General features: G+C 36.4%; 1 protein-coding gene across 1 annotated transcript in view; it reads left to right on the forward strand.

The window, feature by feature from the left end:
* Positions 1-21,022, forward strand: part of LOC145688483 (cytochrome c oxidase subunit 7A2-like, mitochondrial) — a 78,780-nt gene extending 57,758 nt beyond the window's left edge. Inside the window, exon 3 of the mRNA XM_081762780.1 lies at positions 20,427-21,022. Coding sequence (XP_081618906.1) covers positions 20,427-20,564 — 138 coding nt within the window. The 3' untranslated portion in view covers positions 20,565-21,022. The remainder of the gene's footprint in view (positions 1-20,426) is intronic.
* The last annotated feature ends 1,583 nt before the right edge of the window (positions 21,023-22,605 follow it).

The raw sequence follows: 22,605 nt of genomic DNA on the forward strand, positions 1-22,605 counted from the left end.
GGTAGAAATGAATAAATCGAGGACCGTTACCTACTAACAAACACAATAGGTGAAACCTAAAAATACGAGCCCTAGGACTTATAATTTTTGCCAAATTAACTTCCTGCCATTCTGTCCTTGTGCCATTTCATCCTCCTGCCATTTCGTCCTCCTGCCATTTCGTCCGCTGCCATTTTGTCCTCCTGCCTTTATTTCCTGCCATTTTGTCCTCCTGCCATTCTGTCCTAAATTCGTTTGAACCACGTTGGACGTAAGCTGTTGAGTAGTTCATGTGAACTGCAAATTATTAGTGAAAATTACAAAGGTTCGCCTTGTAGTGCAAAAACGTTTCCACAACAACGTAGAAGTAATCAGAGTTTGGAACACAGGTTAAGAAATGATGGAAACAACTGTCATTGTAATAAAACTGACCCACAATTTGAACAGGTTACTACTGCTTACTAATTTATCCTTCTGATGAGGCTATTCAGTGTAAATCTCCCCCCCCCCCGCGTTTTTTCCGACCATGGATTGCTCGATTTGATTTGTCAGCAATCAAATTTGTATGCATAATATATATATATTTAAAAAAAAAACTCTTGGTCTCACTAGGATAGTGTTTGGTTTCCTTGGGAGGCTTATTATCCGCGTACGCTAAGTATCTAAAGTAGTATGTTTTGGTATAAGAACGTCAAGCGAAAGTATACAATGTAGTGGTTTCGAATTAATTCTGCGAAACTTATATCTCAATGACAATTCTAAGATTGACAGGTCTGACAAATTGTACAAACTGATTTCTCGGATAAGCTTGCACATAGTTTCAGAAGCATGGAGGATTTAAAAAAAAAAAAAAAAAAAAAAAAAAAAAAAGTCAATTGATAAATGATGCATGATTCCGTATTACGGAAAACACTACACAAAGCTGTTCAGGAGAAGAAAGCCGATACGATTAGAGCTTAAAAACTGGGCCTTGTGCTTAAGTTCTGGTTATCTTGTGGCGTACCGTATATATACAGGTAAAGGCAATAGCAGTTAACAGTTTGAAGCTGTATTGGCGTTACTATTGCCTGGTGAAGTTCCCACGGAAGCGGGACACAAGGACTTGATTAAATTTCATAACATCTCGTGCTATTTGCCAAGGTGTTAGTTAAACCTGAAGAGGGTGACTACCAGTGCAAATATTGTATAAGAGAATTTGATTCTGCGCATGGGCGCGGGCGGCACACATTCTAGAATTGAACACCCCATGAAGCGTAACTTGGAGGAGCTGAGGTGAATAGGAAGACAAAGAACTATCAGGCTCAGGTTTATAATGTACGGATGCTGAAGTCGAACATTTTGTTTCCTTAGGTTATGTAGGTAATAGAAACTAAAGATTTTAGCGGAAAATTTCAGATAGGACATTGAGTGAGATAAGGGATAAGAAAAAAGACATTTTATCCGCATAGGTCGTATTCCTGGAGAAGTTCCAATTCTTAGGAATGAAGACAAACCAGGTGAACAGATTAAACGGAAGTTAGAATCTAAAAATAGCTATTGAAATGATTTTGCATTTGAAGAAGTGGACGAGGATAAACAAGAGTCAAGATATAAGTTTCTAAAACTTCGGAATGTAGATATAAATGAAGATTTAGTGAAGCAAGAAAGCATAGAAGATCGAATCAAGAACAGAAGTGAAAGAATTAAAATTTTATCTGACGAAAACTATGAAAATATTTCTTCAGAAATTAGTCATAAATTACCAGAATGTAAAGAATTGATAATCAGACTTACCAGATTGAAACTTACAAACAGTGATAATTACTGGTGTTGATGTAGGCAAGTTAAATAAAGGATCAAGCATAACTGAGAAAGGGTTAGTTATCTCGGATAACAATTTACCTGTAGGAGATGCAGTAATTAATGAAAAAGTATTTCAGAAGAAGGATGAATCATTGGAATTTATGTCTCACTTCCGAGAGGTTAGAAAAATAGGACGATCATTCGGATTTGAAATTGAATAACTATAAATAATAGCTAAGATTGTATTAGTCCGGACATAATTGGGATCATTGTGAAGAGTGGTAAGAAATCTCTTGTGGAAACGAGTTTTATACAATCGAGTAATCCTATAAGGAAAGATAAAAATCAGTATTTAGTAGGAGATACTGCTGACTAGTGAACATCCAGTTTAGCCACCCCATCGAGCCACCCAGATTACGAGAAATACTGAAACTATTTCTCAACATGCAAGTTGTCATGTATGACGCCAATCCAAGGCTCCCCTCTGGTACTTTCGGTTACTGGATGAAAGGAAGAAAGAATGGAAGAGCTCATAGCTGAGCAAAGGTTGACTACATTGAAATTATTTCACACTTGGAAGGTATGTATTAGTGTCATGTTTCGTATCTCTCCCCAAATATTGTGCTTTTTATTATTACCCTCATGCGTCCTGACCATAAATGGTGTTAATGTACAGAATTCAGATTTCTACAAGTTGTATATTTTATTACTACTAAAGAAGAATAAAAATTTTTCTGAATGTGCATTAAAATTGCCTACAGCACTAAATATCCAGACCATTTTACAATCGTCGAAAAGGTGTACGAATTTTTGTTAAAGCCGTTCAGGAGACCTGTAGTGAACTATGAAGTTAGCTGTTCAAACTATTGAAAATGGGTACCGCGGTAATATTGCGGTCACTTTTTTGACGCGTGAGGATCCGAGGTTCGATTCTAGGTCGTATAAGTTTGTAGTGGATAAATATCTTGTGCGTAGGTTTTCGTCTTAGGGTTCTTCCGTTTCCTCCCACTTTGTTCATTTCATTAATTCATTATCAGTCATTGTCTCCTTTTGTTTAGCGGCACACGTGGTGGATATGTACTGAACTATGAAATTTATTGTAAAAAATCATTGATTTCAGTCCGGTCTATGAAGCATCAAGTTTTAAACAAATTATGGATGCCAAATACTCACACTGACATTTGTTATAATAATGATTAGTAGAGTGCTGATCAATATGCACTAAAAATGTGGAAAATATGCAGTAAAGGAAATATATATGCACAAAAGAATTACTTGAAATATCTATATTTTTCAAACTACTACACAATTGAAGATAAGGATGAAGTAACAATAACTTCCGTGTCAAGTAAAGTTGCAAAATCTTGAGTCACAATCTCTAGTTCTTAAACACAATCTTATAAGGTGTGAACACACATAAGGTGCTGAATCTGTGAAGAAGATTAGAAACTTGTCTTCTCTATCTCCAGTCGGTCATAAAATTTCTGAAAATAAGACATACACGAATTAAGAAATAATATTGGTAAAAGAAGCAGACTAAGTTCCACGAAATCGGGCCAAATAACTGAAGTTCTGAAAATGTGTTACTTTTGAAGAAGCAAAGTTAATGGGGGGACTGTTTTTTACGGAGAAAATGTGTTAATTGTATTCAAAATTAAAGGTCCGCAAATCAGGATTAAGATTCTTTAAAATTATTTTTGAAATTGAGAAAATGAGGTAATTTTATGAAAGAAAGAGAATATAAATGAGAGTTCCATCGAAACTCGTACTTACGTAATGAATCACGAACTTCTCTTGCAACAGTTGAATGATTTGTTTGTTTCAAAGCTTTCGTCAAAATCTAATGTGGTGTTCTTAGTTCACTTTGAGCTTTCGAATGACCACATTAGCGACATATTGACCACATGAATTTGTGGTTTCATCTATAGACAGCCACACTGGAAAACCTGCGATATGATCCCCCGATACATTGTGAAACCTGCAAAATATTTAATTTTAAAAATATATCTTTCCGTGAGGAGTTCTATTATTCTATACAGCTTCACATGTTTCTTTTCTACTCAGAAACGTGTTTGCGTGTCCAAAAGTAAAATGAAGATAGTTTTTCTTTCGTTTGCTAAATAAAACTTTGACTGCCATTTTACCATTAGACCTACTAAAAGAACTAAATTAAATGAAAATAGGAAATAAATATTACAGAGGAAATAATTAACTCAAGGTCCTAAACACTGCAAAATGAACTTACCTCAGAATATAGTGGACCAATATTATTCTCTCGTAGTGTTGACTCGTCTGGAACATTTTTTGGCGCAATACTTTGCGAGGAAAGTACAAAATTCAGGGTTGCTCATCTTTATTAAAGGAGTGTTAGCTGCGATAAGCGCTTTGTACAGGGCGCCAGCGAAACTATCTTCACTTGTTTTTTGTTTATCAAGCACAGTTTCAATTGTTTGTTGTTTGCAGGTCTTGCTAGAATTTAAGTAGGTGTCTGTCTTGATATGCTGAACTACGTGATATTTTTTTGTCACATGGTATCTGAAACAATACAAAATATTTATCTTTGAAATAAAATTAAAAATCTCTTAAGGCAAATTTTAATTGAAAATTATAAATGTGTAACAGTTTCGACAACTAACTAAACATATTGGCTTCATCAGACATGTATAACACAAGAGAGCGTTCAGAACCAGCTGCTAGGATTTTGTGCAACTCTGAGTGGCTGGTCAGAATGGGCTCAGCCAATCATGACAAAAGTTGAAAAAACTAGCAACTGAACACCATAAATCATTTTCTCCGTAGTCTGACAAAAAATAAAAGCTACAAAGTTTTTTTGCTTCACTGTTCGTCAGTTAACGTCCTCTGTTCTTTGGCATTATTTCTCTTTCTGTACTAATAAATATTTTAATAAACTATAATATAAACTCCTAGATTCACACTGTTCCAATTCACTAAAAACAGAGATTTTGTTGAGATTAAACTATCCTAACTACTGTATCGAAGTTATGGTCATTTGATAGTCACTCTAATACCCTAATCAACTGAAAACATCTCCAAACGATTCTGATTGTCTTTTGAGTGACGGCACTGAGAGGTGAGTCAGAGTTCACTCCAACTAAAGTATAAGTTCACTTCCTTACAGCATACTCTACAGATAATTGCTCTCCCGCCAGTTTGTAACGTAGGGTCTCCTATAATCCACTGCTCCAGTAAAACAATCTTCGATGATTTATCCTTAGGCATCTTCACACAATGCAAACACTAACTCAGCGGAGTACAGACTGTTTAAGATTAAAATAAATAAATAAATAAATAAATAAATAAAAACGCCTTGCCTTATATAAGCCAAGGAAGAAGGGAGAAAGGATGCACGTGTTCTGTCATTGAAACGTGAGAGAGTGGGGGTAGGAAGAGTAAAATAGCGAACACCTGTGTTTGAAAATTTTACCCTCAGAAGCACTCCACGGACGAAACATTAATCAAGGAAATAAATGTCTTTAAATAGCCCTCAACTTAATTATTTCTTACGTAATATGCATTTATATGTACTATAAAACTCCTTTACTTCGGTTGGTAATGGCCTGGAAGACCTTTAGAGTCCGGTTGCGTATTAATTAGAGGGCGGGAATCAAATATGCAAAATCTGCACTGTAGTCGTGACACAAGAAGAAAAGAATTGTGAACGGCACTTTGAGGAAAACACCACCACAGATAGTAGTGGTCGATTCGTTGTACGTCTGCCAATTAAACTAAGCCATAAATCATTAGGAGAATCGTATAATTTGACTCTTCGCAGATTTTACCAGTAGAAAGACGGTTACGAGTGTGTTCAAGAATTAACGGGCAATACTGTAACTTCATGAAAGAATATGAATTAGGTCATATAAAACTGAAACAGGAGCACGAACATAGTGCTGTTAAATGTTACTTGCCACATCACACAGTGTTGGAACCATTCAAATCTAAGAGGGATTTTCCACGCTTCTACGAAGACTTCAACAGGGGTTTCATTAAACGACATACTTATGACAGGAGCAACAATTCAACAAGATTTACATTCAATTGTTACAAGATTTCGAACCTTTTGTATTGCTTTTACGACGGATATTCAGCCAATGTATCGAATGATTGAAGTTCATGTAGATGACACTGGACTTCAAAGAATTCTGTGGAGATATTCATCAATGGAACCTGTCGAGATTTGAAATGAAATGAAATGAAATCTCAGTTTTACGTCCCACGGTTATGCCAGTTAGGCTAAAGGAGACGGTGATTATGAGAAATGAATGAAATGGTGGAATGAAGGAAGTGGGAGGAAACAGGAGAACCACGAGAAAACTCACGAGCACAGTGTTTGTTCACCACCCTGTCGAGATTTGAGTTGCAGCGAATCATATCTGGCGAAACCACATCACCATATTTGGTGACTGTGTGTTTTCGATAGTTAGCGGAAGAAGAAATTAGTAAATATCCTCAAGCAGCGACAATATTGGAACGTGTCAACAGGAGTTAAAGCTTCAAAAGGCATTTATTCAGTTGTTGTAAAGCGGTGGTTTTACTTCAAGAAAATGGTGTTCTAACGATCCAGCATTGTTGGAAACTGTACAAGAACAACATACGGAAGTCAGTCAGGTTTTTCAACACTAGGTTTATCATGGGATTCTGCATCAGACAAAGCTTCTCATCACCAACAAGTCAAAGAATATCTGTACGACCAATATACCAATAAAACGTCAAGTGACTTCGACTATAGCAAAAATATTTGATCCTTTAGGAATTATAAGCCCTGTAGTTACTCCATTTAAGATTTTCTTACAACTAATGTGGATCCATAAGATAAATTGGAATGATCAAATACCATCAGACCTCTATCGGCAATGGTTAGACATGTGTAATCCTCATCCAATTGTTAATGAATTACAAATAGTCAGGTGTGTAGTATTGAAGAACTATGTTCATGTTGAGATACACGGGTTTGCCGACAGTAGTCAACTTGCTTACGGTTGTTGCATTTGTCAAAAATGGACATTTCAGGTAAAAATAAACTTTTGGGTTCTAAATCGTGAATATCTTCTATTGAAAAGGTAACGTTACCAAGACTTGAACTTATATCACAAAATAAATTCGATATTAAACATTTCATTGGCTAGTACTCATTTCTGAACAGATTCAAAGATAGTGCTTGCATGGATTCATCTCCAGTCGCCAGATGGAAGGAGTTTGTGGCAAACAGGGTTACAGAGATACAGGAGCTTACATCAACCAATGGCATGTGTCGTCAATGGACAACCCACCAGACATACCGGGAATGGATCCGAAACAGTTGAAGGAAGCAGAGATTTTGTGGCATGGATCTCCACGGCTTGAATTAGGGGTGGCCAAAATTTTCCGGAATCGGAAATTTTACTTTCCGGGGAAAAATTCGGAATTTTTCCTAAATCCGGAACTTTTCCGGAAAGTAAAAATTATGCAATTGGCCATCCCTAGCTAGTAGCTGTTAAAATAATAATAAAAATACACCATAATGAATATATACTGTAACTTGTATTAGTTTCTTGTAGTTGGAGATGTCTTATCGCTTACAAAATTGCTACTTTACCAAGTATACAATGTAATTGTTCAATAATTAAAGTGAGGAGGCATTCATTAATTTATATTAATATAATAATAAAACTAATAAGCGGGTGATGGATGGCTCAGTGGTAGAGTTTCTATCTATGGTATTCTAACCCAGGTCATGTGGGTTTTCGATGGGTAATATTGTTTGCAAATTTTCCCGTGGTTCTCTTGGTTCCCTTTCTTGTATTTCTTCCATCATCACTCATTAACACTACGTTGATTGCGCCCTTCACTGTTACATGAGTGGTCGCGCGTTCTACTATTGTAGAACATCAGTATTTTTCTATAGCAATATGATTTTTAGCGATATTCGGTCTTGGGTATGTTACTTATAGTATTATACACGTTTTAAAATATTTTAAAATTATTTTGTTTGATTAATACAAGAATATTGACAAAAATAAACATGATATATATCTTATTTAACATATTAACAATTTCGAACAAAAATCTAATAAATGTTTAGGTATAAGTATTGAAATAACAGCATAAACCTTCTATGATAAATCATACAGGTAGAATGATTTGATGTACTCTTTCTGAATGATTGTCTACTCCAAGCAATTGTCACACACGCTTTTCTGGTGGTCTGGGCACACCTATCTCTGGCTTTTTGCACAAGTTTTTTTTTCTCCTTGTTGACTTGTTGCGAGAATGGCCACGAAGGAAACATTTTCCTACCCCTAAAGCTCTGTCATGTAGTAATGGAACACCTTCGCTGAAGCCAAGCAGAAGTCTTCCTCTGTGTCGAAGCTCTTTCGGCAAGGATTCCATGGCTAAACGTTGGCTATTCGCTGGTTTTATCAATTCAAATGTTAGCTCCTGCAGAAAATTCTAGCATCTGATATTTTCATCGTTCTTATTTGCTCTAAATATATTAAGAGCATTAACACCAAGTACGTTCATCACCAATTAGGCATGAAAATAATGCCTTGTGGGCCAAGCCTATAAAAAGCTGGTATTATATTCAGATTGGGTGTTCGTGAGTTTCTTAGCGTTATGAGATCTACATACCAGCGAGGAGGTTCTAACTTTTCCCTCTACCGATATAAAACGCACTTCGCACTTATATCGACAAAAGGTGGTGTAGCAGTACCCGTGACTTCAACACTGGCTTGTACTGGAATGATTTCTTCCGGTATAATGTCTGGTACATTTTCGAATGGCTGCACTCAACTGTTTATTCAACAAAATCTTCCTCGAGATCCTTCATATCTTCGATCCCAAGTACACTTTCATAGTCACTTTCTACCTCCTCTAACCAAAGAAGCATCTGTTCTCTGTTATGTTCTGACATTTAAACTATATACAAGCACGTATTCCACAAAAATAACGGGAAAATGTAAAACTAAAAAAAAAACACTAATACGAAACAAACCCGTACGCCAATAGTCGCGCGATCCACAATAGTAGAACACTAATGAAATCATGTAACAAATCGGAGCAAGTGCAAGAATAAGGGCTGAAAATAGACTGGAATGTACAAAAGGTTGAAGGAGAAAGGTGCATAACCGCTCAAGGTCGAGCGTGTTGCCAACTGCTCAGGGTTTCAAAACACCTGTTCTACAATAGTAGAACGCGCGACCACTGCAGTGTTAATGAATTTAGCTTACCAAAACTCTATAGCCCTATATTCATTCTGTTTGTCAATCCCTCAGGGAAAGTGTCTCAAGAACTATTTGATGGATTACCATCAATTTTGACCACGATGTACAGAGTCAATAATTAAGAATCGAGTTCCCTGATGAATGTAATATTCAAACCGGAAGCGGTACAAATCAAGCATTTCCGGTTTGAACGTTAATCACTGTATAGTAAATATGGTATAATAGATAGCAAGAAGCTGTTTCCTGTAATCGACATATATAATATTCATGTAGACAGAATGGTACCCAATTTGTGCATCTGCTGAAAATAGTGAGCTTAGGTATTTAGGGAGCATTTTCCGCCTTAGAAAATGTGTGCTTGGTAAAGAATGTAGAGAATTAGTTTGGTCAAACTGGAAATAAATGAGAAAGTGTTAGAAATAGCAGGAAAAAAGAACAATTTGAGGTGTAATAGAAACGAGGAAGAGAAACTGGTTGGAACATTACCTTGAAAGGAACTGTGTTATGAAGAACGTGCTAGTACATATGGTGGCAGGAGAAACAGGGAGCGGCGAAAAAGAAAACAGTTGATGGATGGTATTAAAACACGAGTCAAGTAGTATAGGTTTGATTACTAGACCTGTTATGAGTCAAGTAGTGTAGGTTTGATGCGTATACATTGTATAAGCCTAGCTGTGACTTATTATATCTATTGATATATGTTGAATTTGACAACACCGAGGTGAAGGTTGACTAGTCATATAACTTCAAACATGGATAGAAGATGTCGCTAACCATACAATGTTTGCTTCCTTGCCTTTGTGAATATGTTCGAAAAATGTATCGCTTTCGTCGCTCGTAAGTAGCAGCAATGTAAATCATCGATTTCTTTGGTCTTGGTCAATTCATTCATCTTTTCACCTTTTCTAGTTTCTCAAAATGCCATACTACAATCTTGTGATCAACGTGTAGTTTCTTTGCAACTTCTCGTGTTGTCGTTTTCCGAAGAACTGCTTCGAAGATCAGCTTCAAGTCGTAGTATCCAACAACGGAACGACGTTAGTGATCTTCCCTATCCTCCAAGAGTAAGTCACTACGACAGAACTTTTAGAACCAACCTTCTATTGTTTGTTCACTTACATTACCATAATTTATATCTCACTTTCATTAATGTTTCAATTTGTTTTGGGTCCTCTGCGACCGAATTTAAAGTTACGCTGCATTGGAGTTTGGAAAATTGTATAATATTTTGTCTTCCTACAGCCTCAGGCATGAAAATAGATGAATACACATATATATTTCCTATGACACATATTTCTACAATCTGCTAACCATAAGCTTTCAGACGATATTAAAAAGGATACAACCAGTATATTTTATTAGGGATTAGATTTCTGAGCTGTCGGCATCTATGGCCATTTAGCCCGTCACGTATGAGTTACATCCCTCGGCGAGCACACTATCCGAGGAAAGGGAAGGAAGGAAGCGGCCTGGGACCTGTATGTTAGGTACAGTCCGCAGCAAAAAAACCTGCAACATGAGCATGTAAATTTATTGTGAAACTATGCCTAACAGCGCAGGGAATCAACATAATGTCTAAGTAACACGAATCACGCCAGAAGAAACCTTGGCGTCCTCCCCTGTACACATATATTGGAGCAAAAGACTTCATCGTTTCACAAGAAATTTACATGCCCATGTTGCAGGTTTTTTGCTGCGGACTGTACCACCCCGAGATTTCCCTAATGTGAATTGAGGGGAAACTCAGGAAAAACCTCACTCAAAATGGCTAGCCTGAAAAAGCCGTTACACTTTTTCCACCGAGTGTTCCCACCGTGAATCGATCCCGGGATTGCTCGCACCAAAGACGAGAGTGTTACCGACTACGCCGCACGGGGCCAAAGCATATTTTATTATCACTGATATGTGTCAAAAGTTCCCGAATTCCTACATTAATTTTGTGCAAACCAAGCGAATAGGACACGGGGATATCCTACAGTCCATCAGAATATTGTATCCAGATAGCTGCAAAGCAAATTGCTACTTCATTTTGCGCATATCATTCTGGGTTCAGAAACGAGCCGCCACTGGTCCTATTAATAAATTATTCCACAAAGACTACTGTTTGTGTTATTTCCAAAAGTCAAGTACGGTAGACTTTCCACTATCCGGCCTAGTTAAGAGACGAAAAAAAAAAAAAAAAAAAAAAAAAAAAGAGAGAACTCCGTAATAAAATGAGAAATGTTTTGTAAACGATCTACTAAAGTTGTAACGCTTTCATAAAAACGCAACTGTGCCAAGGAGAAACAGTCATCGATCAGTGACATTTTCAAAAACTAGAAACTATTTATTTTGACTCTTTTGGGCCTAGTTAATTTTGATCGCGAGGCGCTAAGGGTGATCCGTATTACTTACGGCAGTACGTCAGTGCAAAAGTTGAGAACTCCTGATTTACATTTTTTCATGTTTCCTGCAAGTAAATTAGATATTATTAAATTTATTCTGCCCTTTTATTCTTTTTGACTTCCTTTTCGTGTGATATCGTTTACACGTATGTTACAATATTAACAAATATTTATAAATTACTTGTCCTGATGTAATATTAATAAGACGGAATGTGATGTAAAAATGTGTCTTTAATGGTATGTGTGGAGCAACAATTCTAGTACTCCAATATACCCGGATTTTTGTTATCCGACTTGCCCTTCTGCAACACTAGACCGGATAGTTGGTAGTCTACTGTGTTTACGACACACGAAATCAGGAACTTTCGAAAGGAGACGAAAAAGGCTTGCCTAGAATCGATTTAAGACGAGAGAGAACCGTTTGGGAATCGAGGCGATACTTTTACAAAAAATGAAACGAGACAATAAAACTTTTTCTCCTCTTGTCTCGTTTCGTGGGTAACACTAATTTGGGCATTTTAAGAAAGTAATTGTCATCCCTCTTCTGCTACTGCCCCGTAGAATCTTCAAAAATCCTTTTCTAGTGGTACCTACCAGTGGCGTAGGGAAGGGGGGGGCCCGGAGGGGCCGGCCCCCCCCCAAAGAGGTCCGACAATGTACTTTGGTACTTTGATGTTTGTAATTTTTTATATATTTTTATGTTTATATATCTTTTTGTTTGTAATTTTTCTATATGTACCTATAACAGCACTTGGGCCCCCCCCAAACACACATCCTGGCTACGCTACTGGTACCTACTGTATGTCTTGTCCAAATTTCTAGTTTCTAGCTTAAGCTGTTTAGCCTGAACGTTGATCAGTCAGACACTCACTCAGTCAGGACTTTCTTCAAATAGAGAGATATATGAATATAGGCCGCTACGAAGGGGGAAGGAACGTGTCTCGGACGTGTGGTTGGAGGGGCGCCTAAAAGGGCAATAGATAGATAGATGTACATATAAATTAGGGGGCGCCGAATTTCATGTTTGCCCCGGGTGACATAAACCTTCTATGAATAAGGAAAATAAAATGTCCATGAAGTTGACAAGCCACTTATGTCAGACCCCAATTTCGACTTTACACGTTGCTAGTGCTACTTAGTGTTCGATAGTGACGCAAATCGTTAGTACTCCACAGATAACGTACCTTTTAAATGATGAGTATGGGTCTTGTAACTGCATGCCAATAGGCCCACATCTAAGAATCTTCTCAAAAATGAAGTTAACCGTTAGAGCAATGTAAGTGCTCATTAGTGCCATGCTGTATGCCTCCATTGTGCCGTATTTTTAATGCTTCCATCGTACAGCTCTTGGAGTAATAATATGACTTTAACAACTTTATACATCAGGCTCACCTTATTAAAATTATCCAAACGAACATGGTAACACCACGGTCTTTGTTAGTCTCAATGCGTTCCTCAATTCTCGCGAACACTGTGCGCAATGTGGATGTGCTGCCTGACGTGCCCAAGTTAGTTACTTTGTTGCAACTATTGTTTATCTGTTATTTATTGCTAGTCTGTAAAGCATTCCTTACAATAATATGCCCTTGTCCTTGATAGTCGTTGCGTATTTACAAGTAGTATGTGCATTACTGTTAGAAGATATCAAAAAACTATAGATAAAACCTGCTACTTAACGGTTCATATTTTTATTTTATAGTACATAAAATAATAATAATAATAATAATAATAATAATAATAATAATAATAATAATAATAGTATTCCAGCATAAAAGTGATCAATTGCATCACATTGGCAACAAGCGACGCATATTTTCTTGAAAACTACGTATGATAACTTACCTTAATTATGTCACTTTGTTTATCTCGGTGTGATATATGTCTTATCTCTGGACAATATCACAATAAAACAAAAATTAAATATTAGGAGTACATCATACTTTTGGGCTACATCTCATTAATCATGGGAAGATTGAGTAGTGTATACTTTAGGGCGTAAGTTTGTTTAACTTGCATCAAACATTCTTAGGATTACATAAAGGAAATTTGTTTCTTTGCATTAGAACAAAATTATTAGGATTACAGAAAGGAAAATAATTTTTTCGGAAATCGGAAAAAATCCGGATTTCGGAATTTTTCCGATTTTACTTTCCGGATTCCGGAAAGTAAAAATTCCGGAATTGACCATCCCTGGCTTGAATCGTGTGCGTGGCCCGAGCGATTAGAAATGATAGATGATGATCCAGAAAAAAAAGAAAATAACAAATATTTTTTTTAGCCAGCTATGAGGGTGACATAAGCTGTCTCGGGAAATTTTCATCATTGTGGAAACTATTGCGAGTTATCTGTTAGTGTTGTTTTTATTTGCAATTGCAAAAACCCCAAAGAGAAACAAAAACTATTTCGACTATTGAAATTAGTGATACTTTACAACAATGCATTAAGCTAATTCAGCAGGTCAGTTATTCGCAGGAATTCAAGGATTTAGCTTCGTTAGGCCAAGTTTCATCACAAAGTGAACTTAAATCTTTGTATTCATTTATAGATAATGAACAGTTGCTACGGGTGGGAGGACGACTAAAAGCTCCGATTTACCATATGATAGCAGACATAAAATCTTATCACCTAAAAGTAATCTCATTAGATTGATAATTCAAGCGGAACATAGAAGATGTTTACATGCTGGACCGCAGTTACTGATTTCATCCTTGAGGCAGAGATATTGGATCCCACGAGCCGAACAAGTCCTTCGATCTATCATTCATCAGAGTCTAGCTTGTTTTAAATTGAAAGGATCAGCCTCAGAACAACTCATGGGTCAATTACCATCAGCACGAGTACAACCAGCTTGAGCTTTTATTCACGTAGAGGTGGATTTCATTGGTCCCCTAATAATAAAGCAAGGACCTGGATCCCATAAAGTGACAAAGGCATATGTTGCAATATTCATGTGCGTAGCAACCAAAGCGATTCATACGAAGTTAGTGAATGTTTTGTGTAGCCAAGCGTTTTTAGCAACTCGTCGAAGATTTGTAGCAAGAAGAGGTAAATTTTCGAATATCTATAGTGACAACGGAACCAATTTCGTTGGAGCGCAGCGAGAACTCAAGGAGCTTCAACAACTACTCAATTCACAATTTCAAAACTCAATTCAAGATGTTGCAATGCAAGAAGGCTTTACATAGCATTTCATTCCACTCCGAGCAAGTTATTTTGCAGGAATTTGAGAAAGCGCAGCGAAGTACTTTAAGGTACACTTAAGAAGAATAGTAAGTGGCACGATTTTGGCATTTGAAGAACTCAACAGCCTTAACACAAATAGACTGAATTAAAGACCAACCACTGTTCTATCCAATAATCCCGATGATCTGTCAAACCAGGACATTTCCTCATTGATGAACCCTTAATGAATATTCCTTAACCAGATCTATTAGATATTCCAAGCAACCGATTGTCAAGATGGAATCACCTTCAGAAGATGAAGCAGTACTTTCGGAAAAGATGGTCGAAGGATTATCTACATGTAGAGAAAAAAGTGGACAACAACCTAATATTTCTATTGGAGATGTGGTTCTAATCAAATGCAATACTCCCCCATTATCATGGAAATTAAGTGTTATTCAACAAGTGTTTCCCGGAAAAGATGGATTAGCGAAAGTAGTGAGTTTAAAGTGTAAGACAGGACTGTGAAAAGACCAATTACTAAAATTGTATATTTACCTAAAAGCGATGATTGGGATAATGTGTAAGTTTGATTGACTTGGTTCAATCAAGAGAGGGGAGAATGTAGAGACTTTTGTAGTGAGTTGGTGTGATTGTAGATTGCATTTGCGTGATGTTTTAATTGTGCGAGCAAGGCAAGCTCCATGAGAGTAATACGTACTGATCCTCCGGAAGCGTGAAAAATACAAACCAATAAGAAGTTACATGCGTCATCAAGTTTTTGTGTAGTTAGTATAAATAAACGTTTATTCACTTTGTGTGTAACATCAACAAACAACCCCATAGCACACGCGAACACTGCTTTGGCAAACTCAAGTTGAGCCGTCTTATTTGCATATATTAATGGCTTTATCCTTGAGCGACGGTCATAAAGACTCGACTCACGGCACTGAGAGTTACACATTGTGAAACGCAGCTCTCTATTATCAACAGCATTCTTCTTCGGGTCAGCCTTTATTTTCCATGTGATAGTTTGATCCAACGCATAATTTTACTGGCTCTATCAGTTCTTTTCTGTTGTCCCTGTTGATCCTTGTTTCTTATACCAAATAGTTACAATTTGTGTGGCACCTCTGCCTGACACGTGCCACTCTGTAAGGCATCGATTACCACATTTTTCATTTATTCGCAAGTGCTCTTGACTTTCGGCATGTTGCAATCTGTCAAAACACAACTTAATGTAAACAAATAGCATTCGATGTAAATCATAAATGCTGACGTGAATATTGTTCTCAGCTATAAATTACAGCGTCAAAAAACTTTTTGACCGACCAAAGTGATTTTTTTTTTTTTTTTTGTGGGGGAGGGGGGTCGGTTCATTTTTTGGACATGGACTATGGAAGACAGTGTGATTCTTGTGAATGTGAGTGTACCTGATGAACGTTCGCGATCAGAAAAGGAAAACTGCATACCCAACACACGAATCTGTACTTATATACTCTCCAGAGCTGCAATATTTTTTTATCAAAAGTAATATTAATGAACTATGAAAACAAAGATTAAAAAACAAAATAAGTATTGAGATAAACACCAGGAAGTCTTGAATTGCATGCGACAAATAGTTTTTATAATTTTTCGTTCAGATCTTATACATGTTAAATACGGAGAAATTATTTCTGCTGAAAACTTGACATATGGCCTTGGAGGAAGTATTCCATTGAGTGACATTTGGCTTTCTCCCAGTAATCCTTAAAATATTTATAGCTTATTAGCATAATTTATATTACCCGCTTCGCAGGGTTGAAATAAATAATTTAAACGCACACTGATATTGCTCATTTTGGATCCTTTTAATGTATGTCATCCCTCCTCATCCCCCAAGTGTCAGGGCTGAAAATGGACTTAAACAGCATCAGAAGTGTCACTGTTCATTTCGGCGACCGCAAGAACTATAGATTCAACAGCAGTATCTGTCATTCTTGACCATATCTATCTATCTATCTATATATATATATATATATATATATATATATATATATATATATATATATATATATAATTTCCCCCACCCTCTTTTTGCGGGCCATGGCATCGGAAGTGTCACCGTTAATCTCAGTGACCTCAAAAAATGTGGATTCAGCACTAATATCGGTTATTTTCGATGATTTTTAAATGTCTCTTCCTCCCCCTCCCCCAAGTTGTGGGTTAGAATTTAGATTTAAACGGGATCTAAAGTACCACTGTTCATCTTAGGGATCCAGAAAACTATAAATTCGACACTGAGAGTGGCCATTTTCCATCATTTTTATATCTCTCTTTCTTCCCCTCCCCCAAGTGGCGGGGCTGATTTTAGATTTAAACCGGATCGGAAATGTTACTGTTCATCTGAATGATCCCGAAAACTATGGATTAGACACTAATATTGGTCATTTTTGATCATTATTATATATAGCTCCACCTCCTCCTTGCTGCGACACACGGCATTAGAATTGTCACTGTTAATCTAAGCTACTCCTATGGATTCGACACTAATATTAGTCATTTTCGATCATTTTAAAATTTTTATCCCCCTCCCCTACGTTGTACCCTCCCTCTCCCCAACAATCAGGGCTGAACTTGGATTCAAAATAGCATCAGAAGAGTCAGTTTCTCTCATCGACCACGAAAACTATGGATTAAACAATAATATCGGTCATTTTTGATCATTTTGAAATTTCTTACTCCCCTCCCCTCCCCTACGTTGCTTCGTCAAACTGAATAGCCTAAAGCAATCTCTGCCCCTAAACTCATGTATGTTGAAAATTTGTTTGAGATCTTTAGAGTGGTTCAAGAGTGATGAAGTCACAAAGGCAGTCATATTTATTTTATTTTTTTTACATATTTCTCCCCCTCCGCTACGTTGGCTCGTCAAAGTGAAACGATAAAAAACTCCCGACCCTCATATATGTTAAATTGATCGAGATTGGTTGGGTGGTTCAAAAGTTATTAGGTTTTATTAGTTTTTATTTATACGCCCCCCTCCCCTAGGATCTACCGTTAAAGTGAAATTGCAAATATGTTTCCAGATCCGAACCTCATGTATTTTGAAAATTTGATCGAGATCGGTCGGATAGTTCGAGTTATTAAGTTACAAAAGTAGTCACTTTCATTCTTATATAAATTGATTATATATCTCCTTCCCCCCCCCCCCCTAGGTTGCACCGTAAAAGTGAAATGACGAAAACATCCCATACCCGAACCCTATCTATGTTGAAAGTTTGATCAAGATCGGTCTGGTGGTTCAAGAGTTATTAAGTTTAATTTATTTTTATAGATTTCTCCCCTCTCCTTCCCCCTTTAAGTTCTACCGTTAAAGTCATATGATAAAAACCACCTCAGGTCCGAACCTCATCTATATTGATTTTTTTAAGATTGGTCGGGTGGTTTAAACGTGATGAAGTCACAAACAGTCACTTTTATTTTTACATTTTTTTTTACATATATCTTCCCCCTCCCCCTCCCCTTCGTTGCACTATAAAAGTGAAATGAAGAAAACATACCAGTTCCGAATCTTATCTATGTTGAAAATTTGATTGAGATCGATCGGATGGTTCAAGAGTTATTAATTCACAAACATAGTCACTTTCATTTTGCGTTGCTTCATCAACATGAAATGATAAAAATCATTCCAGTCCCAAACCTTATCTACATTGAAAATTTGATCAAGATCAGTCTGGTGGTTTAAGAGATTAAGAGTCACAAACATAGTCACTTTCAATTTTATAATATAGAAGATTCGTGACCTACCTGTACAAGTAATCAAATTATTTGTTGTATGGGCGTTAAATGAATTGAAAGTAGTGGTTTGAAGTATTCATAGCTATTTCAAATAGCAAAATGTTACAATGAAGTCACCGTTTTTGCGAGGTAGCTAATTGAGAATTATTCTTTACTAGCTGAAATGTCCGTTCCTCGCACGGTGGAAATGCGTTTATAGGAGATAATTTTGAACACTAATGTTTTGTTAATGCGCCTTGCGATCGTTGTCTTTCACGAACTCTACTCATTGTAATTCTACTTAGTTTGTTTTGCAATCTCGTTTCTTCAGTAGTTTATCTGTGTCTGCTTGCTGCGTGCTTCACTCGATCCTCTTTAATTTCTTCTCGTTGTGCATATGTTAAGCTCTTTCTTAATGTATTCATCATCTTCCGTTGTGACGCTAAACGTGCTTCGTGCTAATCATCTGTTTCATTTCTTCATTGTTCTTTCTGCGTCCTTCTTTTAGAGTCACCAGTGGCAAGATTATCTCCTCTCTTACGTTTCGGCATTCTGTTTAACGTCATTATTACTTAACACTCTTAAATTCCATTTAATGCAGTGATCACTAAGTTTTACCTTTAGCAATTTACTTTCACTTGTTACGTTTTAAACATATCACTGGCATACAATTAACTGTCTGGCAATTTTACTTGTCCATGATTCGACCATATATTTTAAAAGTTTCCCTGGCATATATTTAATTTTTAATTTATAGAGAGTAATTCATTTCCTATAAACGTATTTTTCTTGTGTGAGGAACGGGCATTTTAGGTACTTTGTGATAATTCTGAAACCATTATTGCATTTTCAACGATGTCTGTAGACATTATATCTTCTTCTTTTAATCAAATTTGTAAATAAATGTAATGGCTCATACTCCGGTCCATCGTTGCCTGTTAACTTTTTTGGTGCTATTTGAGCACACTGGTGCCAAGGAGCATTAAGTAATTTGAAGATGAAACTGACATGTATTTAACTTCCTGTCAATGTACCTCCCAGAAAAGTTGTTTCTCAGTAATTTATAATTTTAGTTAATTATGCTTCTGAATAAGTAATTCTTACCGTTACTCGGATATATGTTTCTCTGTGAAAATAGTGTCGCTACTCTATATAGACTCTTCTTGTGTTGGTGCATGGAGATACTCAACCTGGAACAGGTAAACTTCAGGGGGCGCCACAGAGATAATTGTGTTTAGATATGGGAGGCAGCCTTTAGTAGAAGTAGTAGTAGTAGTAGTACAAATAGTAATAGTAGTAGTTGGTAGTAATAGTGGTAGTAGTAGTAATAGTAGAACAAATAGAAGTAGTAGTAGTAGTACAAACAGTGGTAGTTGGTAGTAGTAGCTCGGACTCGGTTAGGTTAGGTAGGTTCTGTTGTCTGACTCCCATCATCTAGACATAATCCCACTATTTTCCTTTCAAAACATTAAATAGGTTGAGAAAACCTGAGCATAATGATAATGATACTTTTAAGCTTTAATAAAAATGACCCCGTATTCTTAATGTGTACCTTCCTAGTGGTGCACATTCTAGAACATTTTCGAATCTAAGAACATTATGGACCAATCTAGAAGGTTTTAGAGCATCTTGAAAATTCTAGAACATTCTCGAACCTTTGGGAAACTTCTATAGGAGTGTAACATTTTTGAAGATTGTTGATAATTCTAGAACATTCGATCAGTAATGTTTTGTGTAGAAAGAAATGCAACATTGAAATTGAAAATAAAGAAATGCACGCATTGTCTTTACAATTTCACTTTTTTTTTTTTTTTTTTTTAATAGCACAGTAATACCGTTGCTAGGGTGTTTTCTTCCTCTAGGACCCCTGCTGGACCAAACCGAAACCTTCATGGATGGGAGATACAGGACTACAATACCATATAACTCCCATGGGGTTCCAGGTCTTGGTTTCGGAGCCTTTGTGGCACGCACGGACAAACCACACTTACTTTTATTATATATATTGATTAAAATTAACTTTTTTTCACTTGTTTTAGCTGTAAATATAAAGTGATGTAATTTTGTTGGTTCTGTATGTGAAGATATTTGTTCATTCGCAGTAGATTTGGTAGTTATTAATTGTTTGTTTTCTTTCCAGAAAAGTGACGGCGTACTTGTGCACTTAAAAGGGGGCAGTACTGATAAAATCTTGTACGTGTCTACGCTTGCTCTATGCGTCATAGGATTATTAGGATGTGTCCAGGTTTACTATGAATTGTCATTTCCAAAGAAATGATTAAATTTTCCGTTTGTAGTTGTGAATCTAGTTAAACGGAATGAAGTTGTTGCAGTCTTGAATGATGATTTAAACCGATCTAGTCAGAAAATCTCAAGTTTACTGCTTCTAGTCATATGTTCTTATGTGGCGAAACCCTGATTCAGTGCTATATGAATTAATGACGGTAAAAGTAAGGGTAAATTCATATACAGATATGAATTTAGAATGAAAGAGAACTTTATAAACATAAATTACTTTTGTGAAATTAATTTGAACGATGTTGGTTTGTATAAGTTATGTAGTTAACTTAATCAGCACTAAGGATTACCGGAATGAAAAATATAACTATTTTATCTAGTCATTTACTTGATTGAACGTAAGTTCCTTAAATAACAACTTGTTAACGGCTTTGTGTGATATAATGTATATAGTCCAAATTTAAATTGTTGGAAATAAAAACTTTTTTATTTGTACAACCTCCTTTTCTTTAAACACAAATAAGTTTTAGATTTCAGCATAACAAGCCGAAAGTATATTGAATAAATATGTAAATGGATGAGAAAATGGTCTAATTTGTAACTAAGTGATTTATGGTTAAGAATTACGAGTAGAGGGGGAAATAGAAGTGGGAACAGTTTTTCTTCTTGGGTTTTACTCTTAAATTAAACCAGTAGTTGTAAGTTGTCAATGTACTATAGTGAAGTACATGTTCTTCAAATAATAATACTTAATGGTTCCAAGAAGGAATAATCTCAACAGAATTATAGAACTAGACATTTCTGGCTAGTTTCTGAAGTTTTCAAGTGTTTCCAATCAAATTTCCAATAGCAACTTCAACAGTTTTGGCTATCATGTTTCAGTCGGTACGAAAGTGTTGCTTGCATGTCATAGCACAACGCTTGTGCGTAGTTTGGCTTTTATTGAAGCGCGAGAATGTTCAACCGGACGAAGATTCGGACAATCTAAGGCATATCTTGTTTACTCAACATAATTGACTGTCCTCATATAATAGTAGAGAATATAGTGGACACATAATGGAAGTTTGCTAATTCGGGACCAAATAATGTCTTGCTATTGGTTTTTGATCATTGCTAGAAGCCACTTGTTGAGGCGGTATTGGGTTATTTCCTCAAGAATGTTTTCCTCTAGCGTTAATGTGGGATACTTCAAGTATCTTATCTTGCTACTGATCATGAACTGGGAATCCCTAACAGGTGTAGAAATCTTGGCTGACAGACAGGATGGGGGCTATTCTCAGATGTGGTAAAGTAAATTCAGTATTGCCACAAGTAACGCAAAATTTGACTGTGAAATTTTACGAATGAAGATGTTTCATGAATTATTTACATCAAAGGTCTGCATATTTCTCAGCTATACATGAGCTGTCAATTTAGGATTCAATCATAGCTCTCACGTTCTCAGTATTCCATTACTAATTACGAGAGCAAAACTCTTGTATGACTCGGATACAAAGTTGGACTCTTAAGGCGGTTTGTACCTAGTGCAACGACATTGAGCATTTTTTCTAAGGATTAGATAGTTGATAATCTCTGTAATCTATGACTTATTAGCGAGGAGCAGAAAGTGCTGAAATTGCGCAAAAGACCCCGCTCAGATCTTATGGAAATCCGGTTTCCGTTAAATTTCCTGGTATTGCAGTATGTTGTGTATTTTGGTCCCCTGATGAAAAGTCTCAATGGGCACGAAAACCGAAAACCACATGTTTTTGAGATGTCTGCTGATTACTATCGGCACTTAAAGGCATACGCTCTCTCGTAAACTGAAAATAGTGGTTAGGACGACATTTTATCTATGAAATATGAGCGAGTTTCATTAGGATATACTAAGGACTTTTGGGGTCGCGGATTCCGAATCCGAGGTCGGTTAATCTCCATCACGTCAGGTTCAAGGTCATTTGAAGGTCAAACCGGGAGGGAACATACAAAAATCTGAACAAAAAGTACACTCATGTCCAAAATTATTGTCGCATGTCTATAACTGTCTTCTTGTAAGAATATAATTTCATAATGATTTTACAGTTTACTTTTAATACTGATAC

This window comes from Thermobia domestica, chromosome 6, assembly GCF_964235325.1.
Source record: "Thermobia domestica chromosome 6, izTheDome1.hap1.1, whole genome shotgun sequence".
Lineage (NCBI taxonomy): Eukaryota > Metazoa > Arthropoda > Insecta > Zygentoma > Lepismatidae > Thermobia > Thermobia domestica.